The sequence below is a fragment of the Centruroides sculpturatus genome, unplaced genomic scaffold, assembly GCF_000671375.1.
Source record: "Centruroides sculpturatus isolate CEXI.00-Female unplaced genomic scaffold, Cexi_2.0 scaffold21, whole genome shotgun sequence".
Lineage (NCBI taxonomy): Eukaryota > Metazoa > Arthropoda > Arachnida > Scorpiones > Buthidae > Centruroides > Centruroides sculpturatus.
Genome location: NW_019384490.1, coordinates 91,031 through 112,001, shown reverse-complemented (window position 1 = coordinate 112,001; position 20,971 = coordinate 91,031). Strand labels below are relative to the sequence as shown.

Here is a 20,971-nt window from a genome sequence, read left to right as displayed (position 1 = left end):
ATATATAAAAGACTGTTTTTCTAAGTAATCTAGAATCTATCTGCAAGGACCCGCTTCGCTGGGCAAAAAGTAACGATAGTAAAGATTAAGATAATTACATTATAGCGAATCTTACCCGTTTTCACAGAATGCAAGAATTAGGTTCCCCGTTTCCAGACTAATTAGAGAATTTTTACATGAGTCTAAAAATATGTTCGATTTCCCGCAAAAGAAAAAAAAACAGCCTGTAAATCTTGCATGCCGCTTTATATTAACACTTCCTTTGTTACTCAACACTTCCATTGTTAACACTTCCACTGTTAACACTTCTATTGTTACACATCTTCGAAGTCTACCACTTTAAGCCCCCATATCTCCTGCACCCTTATAGATATCGAGACGCAACCACCATAGAGCACGAATGGAAACTTGGGGCTACTCCCACATACAAACACCATTCATGTGCGATGTGTAGTTTTGGCTGAAAAGTGAAATATAGGAACACACAGGTCCATTTTTATATATAGATATAGATATATATAAGAATATAAAAATTTTGTGAGAACATATGTATTTATACATATCAATAAATACATAGATTTAGTATATTTCTCTTTATCCGAATTAGTAAACATGGTAGACTTTCTCTAAGCTATAAGGTTGGGTACTCCTTTATTGCAAATCACAAATGCATTTCGGGCCTATATGAGCCCCTCTTCAGTGTAAACGCTTCACATAGAAAGCATAAAAAGTAAAAAATTAATTGATTTACAAATTTTTCACGCGAAGATGATTTTTATAGACAAATAAAGTAGTTTTACATACCTCAGAAGACAGAGTAACGCTTTTCTAATTGTATGACACACACAATGATGTTTTCGGCGTGTACTCCTCCCTCAAAAAGCACTTAAAATAATTGATGTCATGTTCTAATCTGTCCAATTTCATTATAAGGGTTACCAACCTGTTCTTTTTATCCATTTTATTTTCAAATAGTTCTTCTCAAGCATATACTAAATCTACGTATTCATCAGCTACCACACCTAAAACATCTACATCTATATTTCTTGTACGTGATATAGCTTAATAATTGCCTTCAGAGAATGTGTCCATGATACACAATTTAGAGAAAATTTCGTTTCTTCATATATTGAGCTAATCTAAAAAATTCTGCAAAAAGATACGTCTTTTGTCTGTCCTTTCTACTGTCATTGGCTTTCTGTATACATTTTCAAGGCAAATTCCTTTGTAGGGTGTCTCTGCTTTGACAATTTCTAACCAGCCATTTATAATATTAATTGTCATCAGTTTTTACCAGAAGCAATAAATTTTATACGATGCATACTTTTACATCGTCATATTTTTTACAACAAACATTTTTTATATTTATAACTTTTATCAATTAACCATTATACATCAATGTTTTGTTTATGGTGTATTTGTTGTATTGTAAATTATTGCTGGTCTCTTTGTTAATATAATCGCACGTTCTCGTGATGCGGCCCAAAGTTTTGAAGAAAGTGTAGATCTACAAAGATAATTGTTTTTATTTACGTGTGCTAAACACAATACGATAAGAGTCAAAAAAGTATATATTTTTCGTATAATGTTAGGTTTGTTGTGTGTCGTATTTTACGGCATGTAAGATGCTAGTGTTTTTTTTTTTTTAACAAGGGGCTATGTATGAAGGCGCGGTCTTTGATAGCGAAATGAATGCCCCAAATGGCTTTTATTAAGCTACACTATCTTAGACTTACTCTGGAATAAAAATCTTATTATTTGATTAAAAATGATATTTTATTGGTTTCCCTACAACTAACCATTTTTTATATGCATTCAGGAATGGCAAATTTTAACTGTAAAAAGTATATAATTTTAAACTTATCTTTTCCTCTAATAAATAAAAGGGTGCATACCAAGTCTACAGTTTTACTTTTTTCATACAGAATACAAAGGAAACATCCTGTTCTGAATGCCGAAATTCTAGAATAAATAAATACTTTATCGTTAATGTTAACTGCTAAAATGAAGTTTCCTATTAAATCGTGTATAATATGATATATAACATTTCAAAATGCTATTTTCCTTCGCATTACAACAAATAAAAATCAACTATTCCTTGCATATAAACATTATAAAGTATTATTATTACAACACACTTCGTTTATTCTTTTCCCTTCTTTGGTAAACTGTTATATATTATAGATAATATTATACAATAGTCATTTCGTTTTCTGATTGGTAATAACAAAATAAAAATGTTATATTATTGTTACTTTTTATGTAGGATCTTGATTCATCTTTAAATCCTACAGCTTTAATCAGGAACACCATGGCTACAACGACAGAAAACAGAAACGGATCAATTAAAGTTGAGGTAAGAATTATATTTATTATTTCATATCACTGCTTTGAGGACATTACAAATTTTAGCTGAACACACATACTGATAGCCTCACTACTAACTAATGGTGCTCGCTGTATCAGTTTTCTCATCGAATATGCGTGTTATATCTATATGCAAGTCCTGAGGCCATCGGAGATTAGTTTCGCATTTTACACACACGCTTGGTAGAGAGAATAAAAACTACAACTTGCGATTTTTCTATAGAGCGAATCTAATTTATAACATTTTACGATCTACATTCGTAAAAATGTTTTTGCTGCTTTTTCATTAAAGAAAATTTGAAAGTGACTAACAATGAAAATACGCGTGCAACCTTTATGAAAAATTACAGTACAGTTTGATGGTCTAATAAATTACAATACTTAATAGTGGATCTTTTATTTACCTAACGTATACTCGAATTATTTCGTACCAATCTTTATAAAACGTTAATCAATCGAAATAAGTATATAAAATAAACTTTTATGTAATGGGATATATTCTGTATCTCTTTCTGCACCATTTTTCATTTATTTTCGGCAGTTATATTTTTAATTTTTAACAAAATAACTAACAAGTAAAACTTTTTATTCGTCATATGAAAACGTGAGAAGAGTGTCGATATATTTATTGTTGTTAATACTTTCCCATGATATAGGCTATATAACAACGGGAAAGTAACACAATTATGTTAATTCCTCGTTTAGAGTCATTAGAATGGATATATTCAATCTGTAGAAATACACTTTAAATGTTAACAGTTATGTAAATGTATTTGCAGGTGAATAAATTCTTATGATTTTCGAAGTATTCTAAAAATATTCTTACAATTGTAGTTAGTATATTGTTGCAAGAAGAGTCTTCTTTATCTTCGTCTTTTCCCATGTTTATATGAGGTCGGCGTTTCCTTCTCTAATACGTTTCCTCCATTTCTCTCTATCAATTGCTCCTCTCTTAAGTCCTTTCTGATTTAAGTCTTCCTCCACCTTATCTTTCTTGGTCTTTCTCTTTTCCTCTTTCATTTTACTATCATTTTTCCGACCGTCTCTTATCTCTACGTGGTCAAACCGCCTCAACTTATATTCTTGCACATTTTTGATCAAGGAGCCCACCTTAACAGAACCTGTAATAAAATCCTTTTTTATTCTATCCTTCTATGACACTCCACACATTCATCTCATCATTCTCATCACCGCCACCCCCATTTTTTGGGGTCTTATGATTGCCCGTTTCTCAGCCCCATATAACATTGCAGGTCTAACAACCGATTTGTACAATTTACCTTTCAGCTTGCTGCTAACTTTCTTGTCACATAACACACCGCTCAGCTTCCTCCAGTTCATCCATTCATATTGAGTTCTATGCTGAACTTTCGAGTTTAATTTCCCTCATCTCGATAAAGGCTACAAGAAACTTAAAACTCGGAACCGAATATAGCGGCACATTTTGATTTTACAATTGCACTCGTCCCTGCCATTTAGAATCGTGTATGATGTTTTAGTTCTGCTAATCCTCATGCTCCTTTCTTCCAAAACTTTTTTCCAATCTTCGCAGTTTCTTTTCAGCCTTGTTTTGGAAAGGTTCACACAGCACAATATTTAAAAGGAATTCTACATTCGAACTCGAAGTCTACACAGCATGTAGTCTATACCGTGATACTGCGGACTCAATATGGCGACTGCCGCGATGCATCACGGTATCGTGTCTTGACTTTATGTTTATATGTTGTGTATTATAATTAAAATCATAAAAGTTATTTTATAAATAAGTTCTCATAATAGCCGGAATAGTTATGCAACCGTTGCTGGATTGTTTTGATAGGAAACGGCGAAAAAATTTCAAGACTTTACAGACATTATCGGTACATTTGGAAGATGGCACAAAATTTTAATCGGAGTAATGGCGTGGTCTGTCATTGGTCCAGCATTAAACAATTTAAATTGGCCCTTCTTGGCGTACAAGGTGGATTATTGGTGCGCGAGAACACCGAAATACATTAACTTGTCTGTGGAAGAGTGGAAAAATATCAGCGCACCCCTGGACATCAGAAACGGCAGAACAACCCATAGTCGATGTGAAGTATATGATATTGATGATACGAAATATGGAAAGAACTTTTCAAAGATTCCTTGTCGCTCGTGGGAATACGATCATTCACAATATAAAAACAGTGTCATTGAAAAGGTAACAATGAAAATTTTTCAATTAAATATGTATTCAAATGTTGATTTTATTTGAAATTTTCAGTGGAATTTAGTTTGCGAAAGTTCTTGGTTGAGTTCTCTAGCTGGCTCTTCTTACTTCGTAGGATTTCTCGTGTCTGCTATTATATCTGGTCAGATATCCGATAGGTATGAAAACCTGCCATTTTTATTTTATTGAAATGTTATACTGTAATTTTATAACAGCATATTAATTATATCGATATTTACGTAGATATGGCAGAAGACCGGTGATAATATGGAGTCTCGTGCTTCATATAACCTTTGGAATTCTTTGTTCATTTTCTCCATACTACTGGATGTTTACTGTATCTCGTTTCTTCTTGTCTGCAGGAATCACAGCATGTAATCTGACGTTCTATGTATATGGTAAGTCGTATATTGAATTCATACACTGAATAAAATAACAACGTACAGTACTTTGGCAATGTTTACATATAGACTGCAATACAGTACAGACTAAATTTCCTAAATGTTTACAGTAAAAACCTAAAAATAACAATCATAGTAACGTACTCAGTGCATTTTAATTTCTTATAATTACGAAAAAATTACAGAACGCTATTAATTAATACACATGTATGCATTAAAGAATAGTTGGATTGCTTGTATCAGAATACATGAATATGAAAGTTTTCTGACTTCAATACGAGGAAATCTCATATTTTCGAAGAAGTATGTAAAGTCAACTTTATGAGGATCTTGCTTAATATATTATATTAAGTTCATGTCATTCAACTGAAACATGGGTATTTAATGCAGATTTCCCATTAAGTGAATACGCACTTACTATGAACAAATCATATGCAAATCTCAGTGTGAATATTTACATTTAAGTTGAAATTTCAGACTCAAAGTTTTTTGTAAATATAACATTAACAATACTAAATTGTCTTTGTGTATAGTTATGGAAGTGGTCGGACCAACCTACAGAGAAAAGGTAATAGTAATTCAGTCTTTTCTTTATACCACGGGGACGCTTCTACTTACCGGAGTATCTTGGTTCCTCAAAGATTGGACTTATATTCAATTATGCGGCATTTTGCCATCTATTATAATACTCCTGCTCATCAGGTAATGTTCATTTAATATTTTAATTGTTTTTATACGTTATGAAAATATGTTTTGGATTAGTTATATACCGGAGTCTCCGAGATGGCTGCTGACTCACGGTCGACTACGTAAAGCCGAAGACGTTATACGAAACATAATGGAAAAGAATAAAAGACACGCCGACGAGTTATCCGAAGTTATTGAAGAACTTTATTGGAAAATTAGAACGGTAAATTGATTTTAATAATACATAACTTGACTTTTATATTTTGATTCAAAAGGACTGTTGAATTTAAAAAATAAAATCAGTTTGTATTTGGAAATGGAACAGAAAATGGGACGTAAAGAATAGTGGAGGAGGTTAAAATAGAATATAGACATTTCTAATACGTTTTTGTCTGCTGTACAAATTAAATGGAAACTGTATCTGAGGGCTTTAATGGGCTTAATTGAGAACTTTACGGCAGGATTTTAATGGTGCGATTTCAAATTACTAAAATGGAACTTATGCTTGGTTATTAATTAATTAAAAACTCAGAGTTATACAATGTGAAAATCGTTTCCGTTTATCTCCCGTCTTTTAATAAAATAGGAATGTTAATCTCAATATCCGGCGTGGTAGCTGATGAATACGTAAATTTAGTATATGTCTCTTTAATCCGAATTAGTAAAACGTTAGTCTTTCTCTCAGCTATAAGGTTAGGTACTTCTTTGTTGCGAATCACAAATGCATTTTGGGCCTATATGAGCCCCTCTTCAGTGTAAATGCTACACATATAAAGCATAAAAAGCAATAAATTAATTAATTTACAAATTTTTCACGCGAAGATGATTTTTACAGACAATAAATAATTTTTTTTACATACCTCAGCAGACAAAGCAACGCTTTTCTAATTGTACGACTCTCACAATAATATTTTATATAATCCAAAAAAAACACAAGAATGTGTATTGAATGACACTATTACACAGGTACAATTAAAATCCTTAAAACAGTAAATATACATTATTACCTTACACATTATTACAATAACAATAACGTAGTATCTTCTTACTTATAATTATACCTGTAAGGTATTTAAAACCATATCGTGTAATTTAAGACGTTATCAGAATACATGCAATTAGAACGACAGGTTTACAAAAACATAGAACAATGATTTAACCATTTTAAAAAAGACTCATACATACATTATGTTTCCATTACAGTTTATCATATTTGTTAACGTTATTGTTGTAACATGTGATTCTTCTGACTTATGATGTTAGATATTTATAATGTGAAAAATAAAAAGAGACATATACTAAATCTAGGAATGTTAATTATAATTCGATATTTTTTAATAATGGTGCATCGCCCCGAAAGCAGAAAAACTAAATTATTTCAGAGGTATATTAATGAAGTACTGTAATTCAGTTCGACTCATATCCCTTCGCTCAATTTTTTCAGCTATTTTTGTCAAATTAATCGCCTTATAAAAAATAGTTACTTTTGTACGTTCCTTGTCAAAACTAACAGTTGCTATAGATTTGTTTTATTCTTATTTAACCGCAAATTTATCGGGGATTTCTATTTACAGAATATAATAATAATATGGATAAATAAGTAAATAAAATCAGATCATCCTTAATGCAGTCGGCTTTCCCATTTTAATAAATGGCCCTTATAAACACACTCCTGAATAGTCTACTGGTGTATAATAAATATATAATTAATATATACGAAAATCTTCGTTACTTGATGCGGTTTTTTCTACTGTATTTGATCTTACTCTTACAGAATGAAAATAAGAGGAAAATGAACTTTTTGCACTTGATCAGGAATAAAGATTTACGCAAGATTACTTTCTTCATGTACATCTTATGGTAAGCACTTTTCATGAGTTTTCGATATATTCGCGTATAAAATAATTTTTCATTTATAAGAGATAATTCTGTGCATTTTTTAAATTTATACAAATAATAAATTGTATAATATCTCTATAATATTGAATGGTAAATTAAGACCTGTATTAACAGAACGGTTTCACTTTACAAAAAATGGAGTGACATAACTCAACCGACTGCCTTCTTTATACTTATCCTAATTATTTAAACATACTACTGAATCTCTTTCACTACTTTCAGGTTAGTAATGATATTTGACCTCTATGCATTATCATTGAATGCAGATATCACAGGAGGAAACGTTTTTCTGTTTTTCCTCATATATTCCTCGTTACAATATTGTGTTTCTGGTGTGTTGAACATTATTTTACCTCGCTTTGAAAGAAGACGTATTTTGATGTTTGCATATCTTTCAGTGGGCATCACTTCGTTGCTGATAACAGCTGTTCCAGACGGTAAACATGTAATCAATATTGTTAACTATTAGTTTAGTTTTACTATAAACAACATGAAATTATAATTTAGAAAGTGTATAATTTTGTTTTGAAACGGCTTAGCATTTATGATCTCATCAGGAATCTGATAATTACGGTCTTTTTAAAACAGATCTTATATGGCTGAGGGTTGCCTTCGTAGTGTTAAGCAGATGCTTCACGACTATTGCAATAAGTACAATATATGGATATACTTTAGAATTGTACCCGACTGTAGTTCGTAACGTGGGTATCGGATCGTGTTCTACATTTGCCAGAATCGGAGCGATCGCTGCACCTTTTATGAAAGATCTTGTAGGACTTCACACTCGTATTTAACATTGATTAACTTATTTATACTACTTTACAATATAATGTTATTGTATTTGCACAGAGTGAAAAGGTGTACTGGAGCGTTCCCTTTATTATAGTAGGTGTATTGACTCTTTCGTCTGGTTTGTGCATTTTGCCTTTACCCGAGACCAAAAATATTCGTTTGCATGATATTATTGTCAAGTAAGAAATTATTACAGAATTTTTTAGAAAATAATTACATTTTATAATATTATTCTCACTTAATCGACTCACGTAATATGTTGTTAAATTTTTGCAGTAACACAGCAGAAAATGAAGAGGAATAAAAAAAACATGGAAAAGAAGAATGAAATTAATTACTACTTCAAAATGAGGAAATCACTTAATGTTAAAAACATAATTATTATATATTTTTAATTATAATTGCACGGAAAAGTCTTTCTTTTACATGGAAAAGTTTTTTATTTATGGCGAGAAGAAATAAATTAGTGTTATTTAATGAATATATATTTTAGTGGCCAGTAGGTTTGCCAGGTAGGACTTTTTATATAAAACAAGATTTAAATGTTGTGACGTAGATTTATTTTAAAATATATTTCAAATATGGTATTGTATTGTATGTTACAAAAATAAAATGCATGTAAACGATTTTTTGTTATTAAAAAGTAATGTAAATGGGCGAATAAATTCAAATATTTTTTAAAATTTTATATTATCCAAAAAGACAATTCAAAAACGTTGTTTACGAGTTTTGAAAACGTGGGTTCGAGTTGGAGCGAGGAACTTCAAGAATTATGCGTAGATGAAGTGTTCCGAATAAATCAGACTTTGTTTCTCCCTCTCCATACGGCTTTCCCTATATTGGATTTGACCAAACTAATAATGATGGGTACAAAGATACGTTTAAGGGTACAAAGTTGATCATTTCCCATAGAAAATGGTCATCTTTGTACCCATTAGACGTATCTTCTGCCCCAACAGACAATAATTGTAGGAATTTGAACCTTTATATTTTACCGTTTAGGGAATTTCCCAAAATACAAAGTATCGGTAATAAAAATTATTTTATAAATACATTAATTATATTGGATCGCATGTATTAGGCATTTTAATATGCTATTATTTATGCTAAATATAGTGTTTTTTAATTACAATACACTCATTAGCTAAAGAATAATCTTTAAATATTGATAGAATTGTTCGATTACTACAAAATGGGGCATGCAACTATGTGTCAAACAAATATATAAATGGCTAGAATTGTGGATTGATTGTAGGCTAGATCAGTGTATCGCAACCGGTGTGCCGTCACAAGCTGAAAGGTGTGACGTGAACTTTTACATATTCTATTAATTATGAAGTTTTATTTATATATTTTTATAACAGTTGCTTTGTTTCTTATGTTTGTGTTTCATTCTCTGACGCGGGCACTGGTGAAATATGATTATGTTTGTTTACTCTTTATTACAAGCCACGCATTTTTATGTATTCTAAGAAATTACCGGTAAATATAAAATAAATTTGCTCACAGGTGTTTTGCTACTCTTGCCAATTGTTCTGTGTTCGTGCTTTCCCAAAAGTGCTGGGATTAGTCCAGTCTTTTACTACTTTATTTTGGTACTTGTCCCTGTTTGTTAGTGCTTCCTAAACTTTATTACATTCCTACACCGATTCACCTGCTTCAGAGATGCAGTGGAGGTAATAATGCCTGCTTCATCTTTATTTTTATATTTATTTACTTCCGATACCGCCAGAGCATAATTGGGTTAAATAGAGATATATCAAAGCACAGGTAAATACATACATAATATCAGAAAGATAACGTACAAACAGTATGACAATAGAGAAGAAGTATGAACAGATGGTGAGATGACCGATACAAATCTACCGATATGATCCATAATTTGAGAGTGGAATAACATGTACAGTACAGTAGTATAAAATAGACAATACCAATAGTAATAATAAACATTACACAGATATATGTTGCAGCAGAACAATAATGATATGTATGATAATGTGGAGGGAGCAAATGAAAATAGTGTCCGATGACAAACTTGACCAACTTTATGAATGACGGAGCGTATGTGATACTTAAGAATCAATTTTTTAAATGCTTTGTAGGTGTCACTATCCTTAAGAAGGACATGAAGTTCACAAGGCCAATTAATACCCCTGTGGTTAAAAGCAAGGGCAAGCTCATGCCCAGCATCCTCGGTCATTGGACACGTGTATATATATAGTGCTCAACCCCATCACGGCAATTACAGATGATACAGATGTCCGTTGAAGATTTGCCAAACCTTTGTAAGTAGGCACGGAATCTCCCATGCCCAGTAAAGAATAGGGCGGTTTCAAAGTCCGGACTAACCCAGTTAATGCCTGCTGGTGAAAAGATTTTGAAAATAGTCCTGGGTTCAGAAGCTGCTAGTGAAATATCAAAAATTTCTCTTTCTGATGGCACAATCAATCGCCGAGTTATTGAGATGTCCAGTGACATTGAAGACATTATGAAGGAGAAAATCAACAGCAGTCGAAAGTTCTCACTTGAGATCGACGAGTCCACCGATATTAGCGGCCACGCACAACTTCTTGCTTATATTCGGTACATCGATGGTAATGTAATCTCAACTAATTTTATTTTTTTTTGCAAACAACTTCCCGAGCGAGCAACCGGTGAAAGAAATATTTCGTGTAACTAACGAATATGTGCTCCAAAATGAATTAAAATGGAAGGACTGTGTTAGTGTTTGTACAGACGGAGCCGCAGCTATGACAGGCCGAGTGAAAGGATTTGTAGCTCAAGTACGTGAAATTAATCCTAACATACGATGTTAGGATTGTCTTATTCACCGCGAAGCCATTGTTGCTAAATCTTTGCCATCTCTGAAAGTTGTGCTGGACGAAGTAGTAAAAATCGTAAACCTTGTCAAATCGCGACCCCTAAATTCACGGCTATCTTCCGTTTTGTGTCAGGAAATGGAATCAGAACACACCACTCCTGTTACATACAGAGGTACAGTGGTTATCAAGAGGAAAAGTGTTAATGCGAATATTGGAACTTAAAGACGAGGTACGTGCATTTTTGACTGTCGAGGAGCATGAGTACGCGGATTTACTTGCAGACGATGAATGGGTATGTAAGTTGGCCAATCTTTCTGATATTTTCGTACAATTGAACGAGCTAAACAGAAAAATGCAAGATAGAAACGAAAATATTCTTACTTCTATGGATAAGATTCAAGGATTTGTGAATAAGTTAAATTTGTGGATACAGGGAATTGAAAATGGTTCGTTTGAAATGTTCTCGACTGTACGGTCACTTGCTTCCGGTAATAAAGTGATGATGGATCTAATTAAACAACATTTACAAATCCTGCAGTAGAGTATTTCGGAGACAGTGTTAAAGATATCGACTGGGTTCGTAATCCATTCGTGCGATTTCAGAATCTCTACCTATTCATTTACAAGAGGAACTCGCGGAATTAAAAGCAGACAGAACATTGAAATTACAACTCCTCGAAGTACCTTTGGATACATTTTGGTTGGCAATAAGGAGTGAATACCCGGCTATCTCCGAGATGGCAGTTAATATGTTATTGCCATTTTCAATTACGTATTTGTGTGAACTGGGCTTCTCGACGTTGAATGAAATTAAAGCATCAAAGAGGGAGAGGCACAGATCCGTCGATGAAGAAATGAAACTAACATTGTCAACGATTCCACCACGGATCAGCCGTCTGTACAGTGAATTAAAGTTCATAAATTTTAATAAACGCACGAATTGATGTCTCTTTAATAATAATAAAAATAATAGATTAGTGGCATAACGTAATTCTATTAGCAATATAATTAATATATATGTTTTTAAGGGGAATAAAATTTTGGTGTGCCGTGTTGAGTCGTGTCGAGTTATAGGTGTGTCGCGAGCAGAAAAACGTTGAGAAACACTGGGATAAATAACACCACTAAATACTGGTACTGGGGCCTCACCAACTAAAATTCCTCAATAACTCGTTTGTATTGATTGAACGCATTTCAATTGTGGATCAAATTTAGTTACTCTTAGGCCGAACTATTAGAATAGAAATATGCACACACAAAGAATGTTCGGTTAAGCTTTTAAGTAATATTTCGTCTATTTCGACAGGGTTTTATTTACGTCCCCCATTCTCTAATCGCTTAATTATTTAACTACTTCTTAAGTAGAAATAAGTCGAAACCGGTTACTTTGTACTCGAATATTTGTAGTCTCGGGAAAAAGTGGAAAGACAAACTTTTATGACAACGGATACATAAATCGTAAATTTAAGGAAAATAAATTCTAGAGCTTTTTCTCTACCTCGTGCATCTCTCTCATTCATTAAATTTAGTTGTAAATGACACTGCCAAAGTAACAGTTAATTTTTTAACATTGTACGAGAATTGTACACGTTTTTTTCTACATTTCGTTAAAGATGAAATATACGAAATCGTAATATCACTGGTTTAACATTGAAATCCGTAATATAAGATGGGAGAGCGGAATAAAAGCAAAATTAATATATCAAATATTTTAACGGGTTTTTTAAAACTCCTGTCAACTATATAGAACTATCATAAAAACGTACCAGTAAATTCTTATCGGTTGGGTTAAGTTATAAATCTACTCGTGATTTACGTAATCGAGCGAGGGCGGCCAAAGCCATCTAGCGGGAAGGCGGCTAACAGCCCACAACTGGATGCCCTGGATAGAATTGAATGCAGTATACGTGTAGCATCCACCCGAGGTTTTCCTAGGTTTCCACCGGCTAAAGCGGGTGAGGTTGGTGCTCTGTAAAGTGAGTGCGCGAATCTGCCTTTTTGGATGACGACGATACAGCGCTTCCACTCCGCCACTAATATTCGAATATACAATAACGATCTTATCTTTTTTTCGCGTGTAGTATGGAAATTTGTAAGAAGATACATAATGCGGTTATAATAAAATATTGCGCGATTATTTTCATATAATTAAAATTAATATGTTCTTATTTTTTAGAAAATACAAGGAAAGCGGCGTATNGTACCTCGTGCATCTCTCTCATTCATTAAATTTAGTTGTAAATGATGCTGTCAAAGTAACAGTTAATTTTTTAACATTGTACAAGAATTGTACACGTTTTTTTCTACATCCCCTTAAAGATAGGATATACGAAATCCGTGATATGGTTTAACATTGAAATCCGTGAGTAATATAAAATCGGAGAGCGGAATAAAAATATCAAATATTTTAATGGATTTTTTAAAACTCCTGTCAACTATACAGAACTATCATAAAAACATAGCAGTCAATTCTTATCGGTTGGGTTAACTTATAAATCTACTCGTAATTCGCGTAATCGGGCGAGGGTAGCCAAATATCTAGCAGGCGGGCGGCTAACGGCCCGGAACCGGTCCCGGATAGAATCGGATGCGTTATACGTGTAGCAGCCACCCGAGGTCGTAGGCTTCCACCGGCTAAACCGGGTGAGGTTGGTGCTCTGTAAAGCGCGTACACGAATCTGGCGTTTTGGATACTGATAATACAGCGTTTCCACTCCGCTACTCCACCACTTATATTCGAATATACAATAGCAATCTTATCTTTATTTTCACGTGTAGTATAGAAATGTGTAATAAGATACATAATGCGATTATAATAAAATATTGTGCGATTATTTTCATATAATTAAAATTAATATGTTCTTATTTTTTAGAAAATACAAGGAAAGCGGCGTATCCGCCGCTTCCAATGACCGCACGCTACTGGTGTGATGTAGTATTGCCATCTCGGCTTCCGTGTTCCTCTAAACGCGGTGCTGTCAATCCTGACAGGGCACTGAGGTGCCGACCCGTAAGGTCACAACTTCTTACATATGTACGCAAAGCGCAATAACACTAGATTTTATAAAAAATTACCAAGCAGCGAGTAGATACAGAATGTCATTTTACACTACAAAAAAAGTCGTTCTCTAATGGAAACGTTTCGTCTGTTAATTTAAGACAAGCAATAAATGGAAACAAAACATGTAATAGGTAAAATTTATTTCAAGTTTTAATAATCATTTATTTTTAAATTATTTTAATCACCTGATAAATATTTCGTAAGTACAGATCTGTGCTATACGTAATTCGCTCCTATACTCACATTACGGCCAAATTTCGGTTCGCTAGCAAATTACTACTACATACTTATTTGGGCTGCGTTATATTTATACCTTATTCTAATAAATTTGTTACAATACACTTACACATGTGTAATATTTTTGTAGATTTGCTGCAAATATATTATAAATACTAATTTAATGCGCCTCTTAGCCGTAAACAGAAAACTGAAAGCTAAAGTTACGTTGGTACGAACTAAGTTTTAACCAGTTGCTATCTCAATTACAAATCCAAAAACAAAAAGTAATAAAAGAGAAGCATCGAAATATATTTAATTAAATAAGACAAAACAAGTTTAATTATAAACTAATTTCTTATTTTCTCAAAGTTTTTACATTGCGTATTCATCGGTAAGTAGTGCTTTGTTAATCTAACACAAAGTCCCATAAAGTCATATTTTCTTTAGAACAGTGATACCTATAGTATTTTAATCGTATATGAGTAACAATATTCTAATAGGAAATGCAGGACAGTGTATTTCTGATAGGCGATGTGTGTCTTCGATACGTGGTTACAAAGTTTGGCTCTGATGTAATCCATGAATAATTAGATGTATTGTAATTAATGCATCGTTAGTGATACTTAAAAGAATATTTTATTCATGAATAAATATTATTCAAGGACAGTTGTATTATAACTTTTGAAAAAAAACATGCCGTTTCACCAGCTAATTTTTATACATCAGACATATACAAGACAAGCCGCGAATAAGAATTTGTATGATATTGTGATGTTAATATAATATAAATACTTCTATTAACTTGAGTTATGTTTATATATTTATAATATCGAACAAAGAGTTTCAACGATTTCAGTTGTAATAAGGTCAGTTTTATTTTAATAATAGCGATACTTTCTTGTTTCCTAAGTTATGAGGAAAGTGTTTCTTCCACCCTATTTTAGAGTATAAAGAAAATTCTCTTTAAGATATTTTAAGCATTAATTCATTTTCTGTCGTATTTTAAAGCGAAATCTTAATTCAGAAACAAGTGAATGTTATAGAAATGTCACAAGTAATGTAGCAATCATTACATTTCAAGTAAAATTTAATATTTATTTTTTTCTATCCAAAAATTAAACAATACTGTAAAACGTTAAGAAAACGACAGAATATTAAAAATACTATGGTTGATGTCGTGAACACGTTTAAATGGTAAATACAGTACTTAATAATTTTAAATATAAAGTTTATAATAAGAGAATGATTAGCTGTAAAGTGAGTTTCGTTAATTTGAATAAATTCCTTTATTTCATAATAATAAATTGTTTAGAACATTAATAAAGTTGTTCTCTAAATGTTGTAAAAGTAACGTTTTAAAGCAATGAATAATTAAATTGGTAATAAACATTCGAAATTGTTAATTATAGAAAATGCAAATACAGTTGTGCAATAAATTTTTAAAAAAATACATTTTGTATACATTATATTAATGTTAATTACGTTGGAAATCTAAATTTATTATTTATCTGGATGCGAGTTTGTTGGTAGAAGAAATGAGCTTTAAGTGAAATTTTATAGGGCTACAATTTAAAAAATTGTAGACCAATAAATTCCCACTGTCGACAGTCCGGCTGTTTGTCTGCTCTTCCTTTATCTCAGAAAAAATAACATAATTGCTGTTTTATCTAAACTTGCAATATTTTCGTTATTATTCAAGAATATCCTTGAAATTGACTTCTGCATTCAAAACCTATCAATATATATTTTTAAAGTATTTTTCATTCATTAACGTGATATAGCTACTTTAAAAAACTTTTTTATATTTCTATAACAATATAAAAATTTGTGAAAGATATGTATTTATACATATCAATAAACACATAGATTTAGTATATGTCTCTTTAATCTGAATTAGTAAAAACGGTAGACTTTCTCTCAGCTATTAGGTTAGGTACTGCTTTATTGCAAATCACAAATGCATTTCGGCCCTATATCAGCCCCTTTTCTGTGTAAACGCTTCACATATAAAGCATAAAATATAAAAAATTAATTGATTTACAAATTTTTCACGAGAAGATGATTTTTACAGAAAATAAATAAATTTTTTGGTTAGATTTACCTTAGGTAGCCAAAATGGCCGCTCATCTCTGATTCCAGCAAACAAAAGAAAGGAAACAGTGGGGACGCACGTTCTAACATAACCTAACCTAACCTATTCAAATAATTTGGTCGGAAATAATTATGGTAATTTATTAGAATAGGTTAGGTTAGGTTAGGTTAGAACGTGCGTCCCCACTGTTTCCTTTTTTTTTTTTTGTTTGCTGGAATCTGAAACGAGCCGCCATTTTGGCTACCTAAGGTAAATTTAACCAATTTTTTTTACATACCTCAGAAGACAGAGTAACGCTTTTCTAATTGCATGACACACACAATGATGTTTTCGGCGTGTACTCCTCCCTGAAAAACACTTAAAATTATTTATGTCATGTTCCAATATCTCCACTTTCATTGTAAGGGTTACCAACCTGTTCTTTTTATCCATTTTATTTTTAAATAGTTCTTCTCAAGCATATACTAAATCTACGTATTCATCAGCTACCACACCTAAAATTTCTATATCTATATTTCTTGCTCGTGATATAGCTTAATAAATGCATTCGGAAAATATGCCCACGATACACCATTTAGAGAGAATTTCGTTTCTTCATATATTGAGCCAATCTAAAAAATTCTGCAAAAAGATACGTCTTTCATGTTTCCTTTCTAATGTCATTAGCTTTCTGAATACATTTTGCAGGCAAATTCCTTTGTAGGTTGTCTTTCCGTTGACAATTTCTAACCAGCCGTTTATAATATTAATCGACTTTGCTCTCCATTCATAATCCAAAATACTATTTGTCGGGATAAAATCGTCCGACATAGGATTTCCCGCTTTTCAATCGAACGACGGTTGCCACTATGGGAACGTCGATGAGGCGACTTTGGAAACTCGACCGCCGATTGGCTGGAATACATCGTACGACCAGCGGACGTCTGATAGCGCTACTAAGCGCTGATTGGTGGAATTCCATTTGTCTCAATCCGTATAAGAGGATTGAATTTAGGCGGGAAGTTTAGTTTGCCAAGGACATTTCCAGGGAACTCACGTTCGTTTAGCTTCGCCTAAGCTTGCCTAGAAGATTGTTTCGTCTCGATGAGCGGTAACTAACGTTTGAAGGAGTTCGTCGCAAGGTGTCCTTTTCGACGGACCTGTTGTTGTAGCTTAAAAGTATTTGAACTTAGTTACACCTGAAGTATTGTAATTGTTTTCTTTGTGAACTTTTGTAACTGTATGTACGTTTTACTCGTAATATAAACGTTTTGTGGAAATTCAACAACGTCTCGTATCGTTTTGAATTTGACTCTATTTTTTTTCCTAATTTTCGCTTGCCTTCAGAAATATATTTCTTAAAAATTTTCAATGCTACGGCAACATTTCAACAGCGTAAAAACTTGAAATCGCTAAAGCATTGCGTTTTCTGAAATCTTTTTCATTTTCCATTTATTTGAAAGCAATCGCAAATAGCGATATATTAACTGAAATATTGCTTCCAATACAGTTGCTTGTGTTTCGTTGAACAGTTATCGGGATTGTTTTTATAAAACAATCCCGACATTTCGCCTATACTTTCTTATTGTCATCAGTTTTTACCAGAAGCAATAAATTTTATACGAAGCATACTTTTACATCGTCATATTGGTAACAACAATGTAATCGCACGTTCTCGTGATGCGGCCCAAAGTTTTAAAGAAACTGCAGATCTACAAACATAAATTGTTTTATTTACTTGTGCTCAACACAATACAGTGAGTCGAAAAAGTTTATATTTTTCTTATAATGTTAGGTTTATTGTGTATCGTATTTTACGGCATGTAAGATGCTAGTGTTTTTTTTTTAAACAAGGGGTTATGTATAAAGGCGCGGTCTTACATAGAGAAATGAATGCCCCAAATGGCTTTTATTAAGCTACATATATCACTATCTTAGACTTACTCTGGAATAAAAATTTTAATATTTGATTAGATTAAAAATGGTATTTTAATAGTTTCCCTACAACTAACCATTTTTTATATGCATTCAGGAATGGCAAATTTTAACTGTAAAAAATATATAATTTTAAGCTTATATTTTTTTCTAATAAGTAAAGGTGTGCATCCCAAGTCTACAGTTTTACTTTTTTCATACAGAATACAAAGGAAACATCCTGTTCTGAATGCCGAAATTCTAGAATAAATAAATACTTTATCGTTAATGTTAACTGCTAAAATGAAGTTTCCTATTAAATCGTGTATAATATGATATATAACATTTCAAAATGCTATTTTCCTTCGCATTACAACAAATAAAAATCAACTATTCCTTGCATATAAACATTATAAAGTATTATTATTACAACACACTTCGTTTATTCTTTTCCCTTCTTTGGTAAACTGTTATATATTATAGATAATAATATATAATAGTCATTTCGTTTTCTGGTTGGTAATAACAAGACAAAACGATTATATTGTTACTTTTTATGTAGGATCTTGATTCATCTTTAAAGCATACAACTTTAATCAGGAACACCATGGCTACAACGACAGAAAACAGAAACGGATCAACTGAAGTTGAGGTAATAATTATATTTATTATTTCATATCACTGCTTTGAGGACATTACAAATTATAGTTAAACACATACTGATAGCCTCACTACTAACTAATGGTGCTCGCTGTATCGGTTTCCCATTGAATATGAGTGTTATATCTGCACGCAAGTCCTGAGGCTATCGGAGATTAGTCTGGCATTTTACATACACGCTTGGTGGAGAGAATAAAAACTACAATATGCGATTTTTCTATAGAGCGAATCTAATTTATAACATTTTACGATCTACATTCGTAAAAATGTTTTTGCCGCCTTTTCATTAAAGAAAATTTGAAAGTGACTAACAATGAAAATACAAGTGTAACCTTTATGAAAAATTACAGTACAGTTTGATGGTATAATAAATTACAATACTTAATAGTGGATTTTTTATTTACGTAACGTATACGCGAATTATTTCAAATCAATCTTTATAAAACGTTAATCAATCGAAATAAGTGTATAAAATAAACTCTCACGGGATATATTCTGTATCTCATTCTGCACCATTTTTCATTTATTTTCGGCAGTTGTATTTTTAATTTTTAACAAAATAACTAACAAATAAAACTTTACATTCGTCATATGAAGATGTGAGAAGACTGTTGATACATTTATTGTTGCTAATACTTTCCCATGTTAGGTATATATATCAACCGGAAAGTAACACAATTATGTTAATTCCTCGTTTAGAGTCATTAGAATGGATATATTCAATCTGTAGAAATACACTTTAAATGTTAACAGTTATGTAAATGTATTTGCAGGTGAATAAATTTTTATGATTTTCGAAGTATTCTAAAAATATTCTTACAATTGTAGTTAGTACATTGTTGCAAGAAGAGTCTTCTTCTTTATCTTCGTCTTTTCCCATGTTTATATGAGGTCGGCGTTTCCTTCTCTAATACGTTTCCTCCATTTCTCTCTATCAATTGCTCCTCTCTTATGTCCTTTCTGATTCAAGTTTTCCTCCACTTTATCTTTCTTGGTCTTTCTCTTTTCCTCTTTCATTTTACTACCAGTTTTCCGATTGTCTCTTATCTCTACGTGGTCAAAACCTCTCAACCTACATTCTTGCACCTTCCTGATCAAGGAGCCCACCTTAACAGAACCTCTAATAAAATCGTTCCTTATTCTATCCTTCTTTGACATCCATCTCATCTTTCTCATCACCGCCACCTCCATTTTTATTTTTGGGGTCTTATGATTGCCCGTTTCTCAGCTCCATATAACATTGCAAGTCTAACAACCGATTTGTACAATTTACCTTCAGCTTGCTGCTAACTTTCTTGTCACATACCACACCGCTCAGCTTCCTCCAGTTCATCCATTCATATTGAGTTCTATGCTGAACGTTCGAGTTTAATTTTCCCTCATCTGGACAAAGGCTTTAAGATACTTAAAACTCGAAACCGAAGATAGCTGCACACTTTGATTTTACAATTGCACTCGTCCCTGCCATTTAGAGTCGTGTATGCTGTTTTAGTTCTGCTAAACCTCATATCTCTTTCTTCCAAAACTTTTTTTCAATCTTTCAGTTTGTTTGGGAAGTTTGTTTGGCCTTTTGGGAAGGTTAACACAGCGCAATATCATCCGCAAACAGCATACTCCACGGCGCCTCACACTTCATGTCTCACACCATGTCAAACAGATACGGGCTAAGGGCCGATCCCTGATGTAAACCAACATTAACGGAAAACCCTTTTGTACGGCCAACACTATTCTTAACTTGAACCATCGCTCCCTCGTAAATATCCCTGACGAGCCTAAAACATATTTTTATCGAACATTGTTTTTTCTTAAACGTCTCCATACTTCTTGCCTCGGTATCCTATCATAAGCCTTTTCCAGATCTATAAACACCATGTGCAAATTTTCTTG

General features: G+C 32.5%; 2 protein-coding genes across 2 annotated transcripts; one reads left to right on the top strand and one right to left on the bottom strand.

The window, feature by feature from the left end:
• Positions 1-4,460: 4,460 nt before the first annotated feature.
• Positions 4,461-8,942, top strand: LOC111621730 (organic cation transporter protein-like). Its single transcript, XM_023363958.1, has 9 exons — positions 4,461-4,549; positions 4,613-4,956; positions 5,493-5,661; positions 5,722-5,869; positions 7,421-7,506; positions 7,768-7,982; positions 8,134-8,315; positions 8,395-8,516; positions 8,614-8,942. Exons 2-9 carry the CDS (start codon positions 4,887-4,889, stop codon positions 8,639-8,641), a joined length of 1,020 nt encoding a protein of 339 aa, XP_023219726.1. The 5' UTR covers positions 4,461-4,549; positions 4,613-4,886; the 3' UTR covers positions 8,642-8,942.
• Positions 8,943-19,966: 11,024 nt separating this feature from the next.
• Positions 19,967-20,275, bottom strand: LOC111621729. Its single transcript, XM_023363957.1, has one exon. The coding sequence runs from the start codon at positions 20,273-20,275 to the stop codon at positions 19,967-19,969; it is 309 nt and encodes a 102-aa protein (XP_023219725.1).
• Positions 20,276-20,971: the final 696 nt, after the last annotated feature.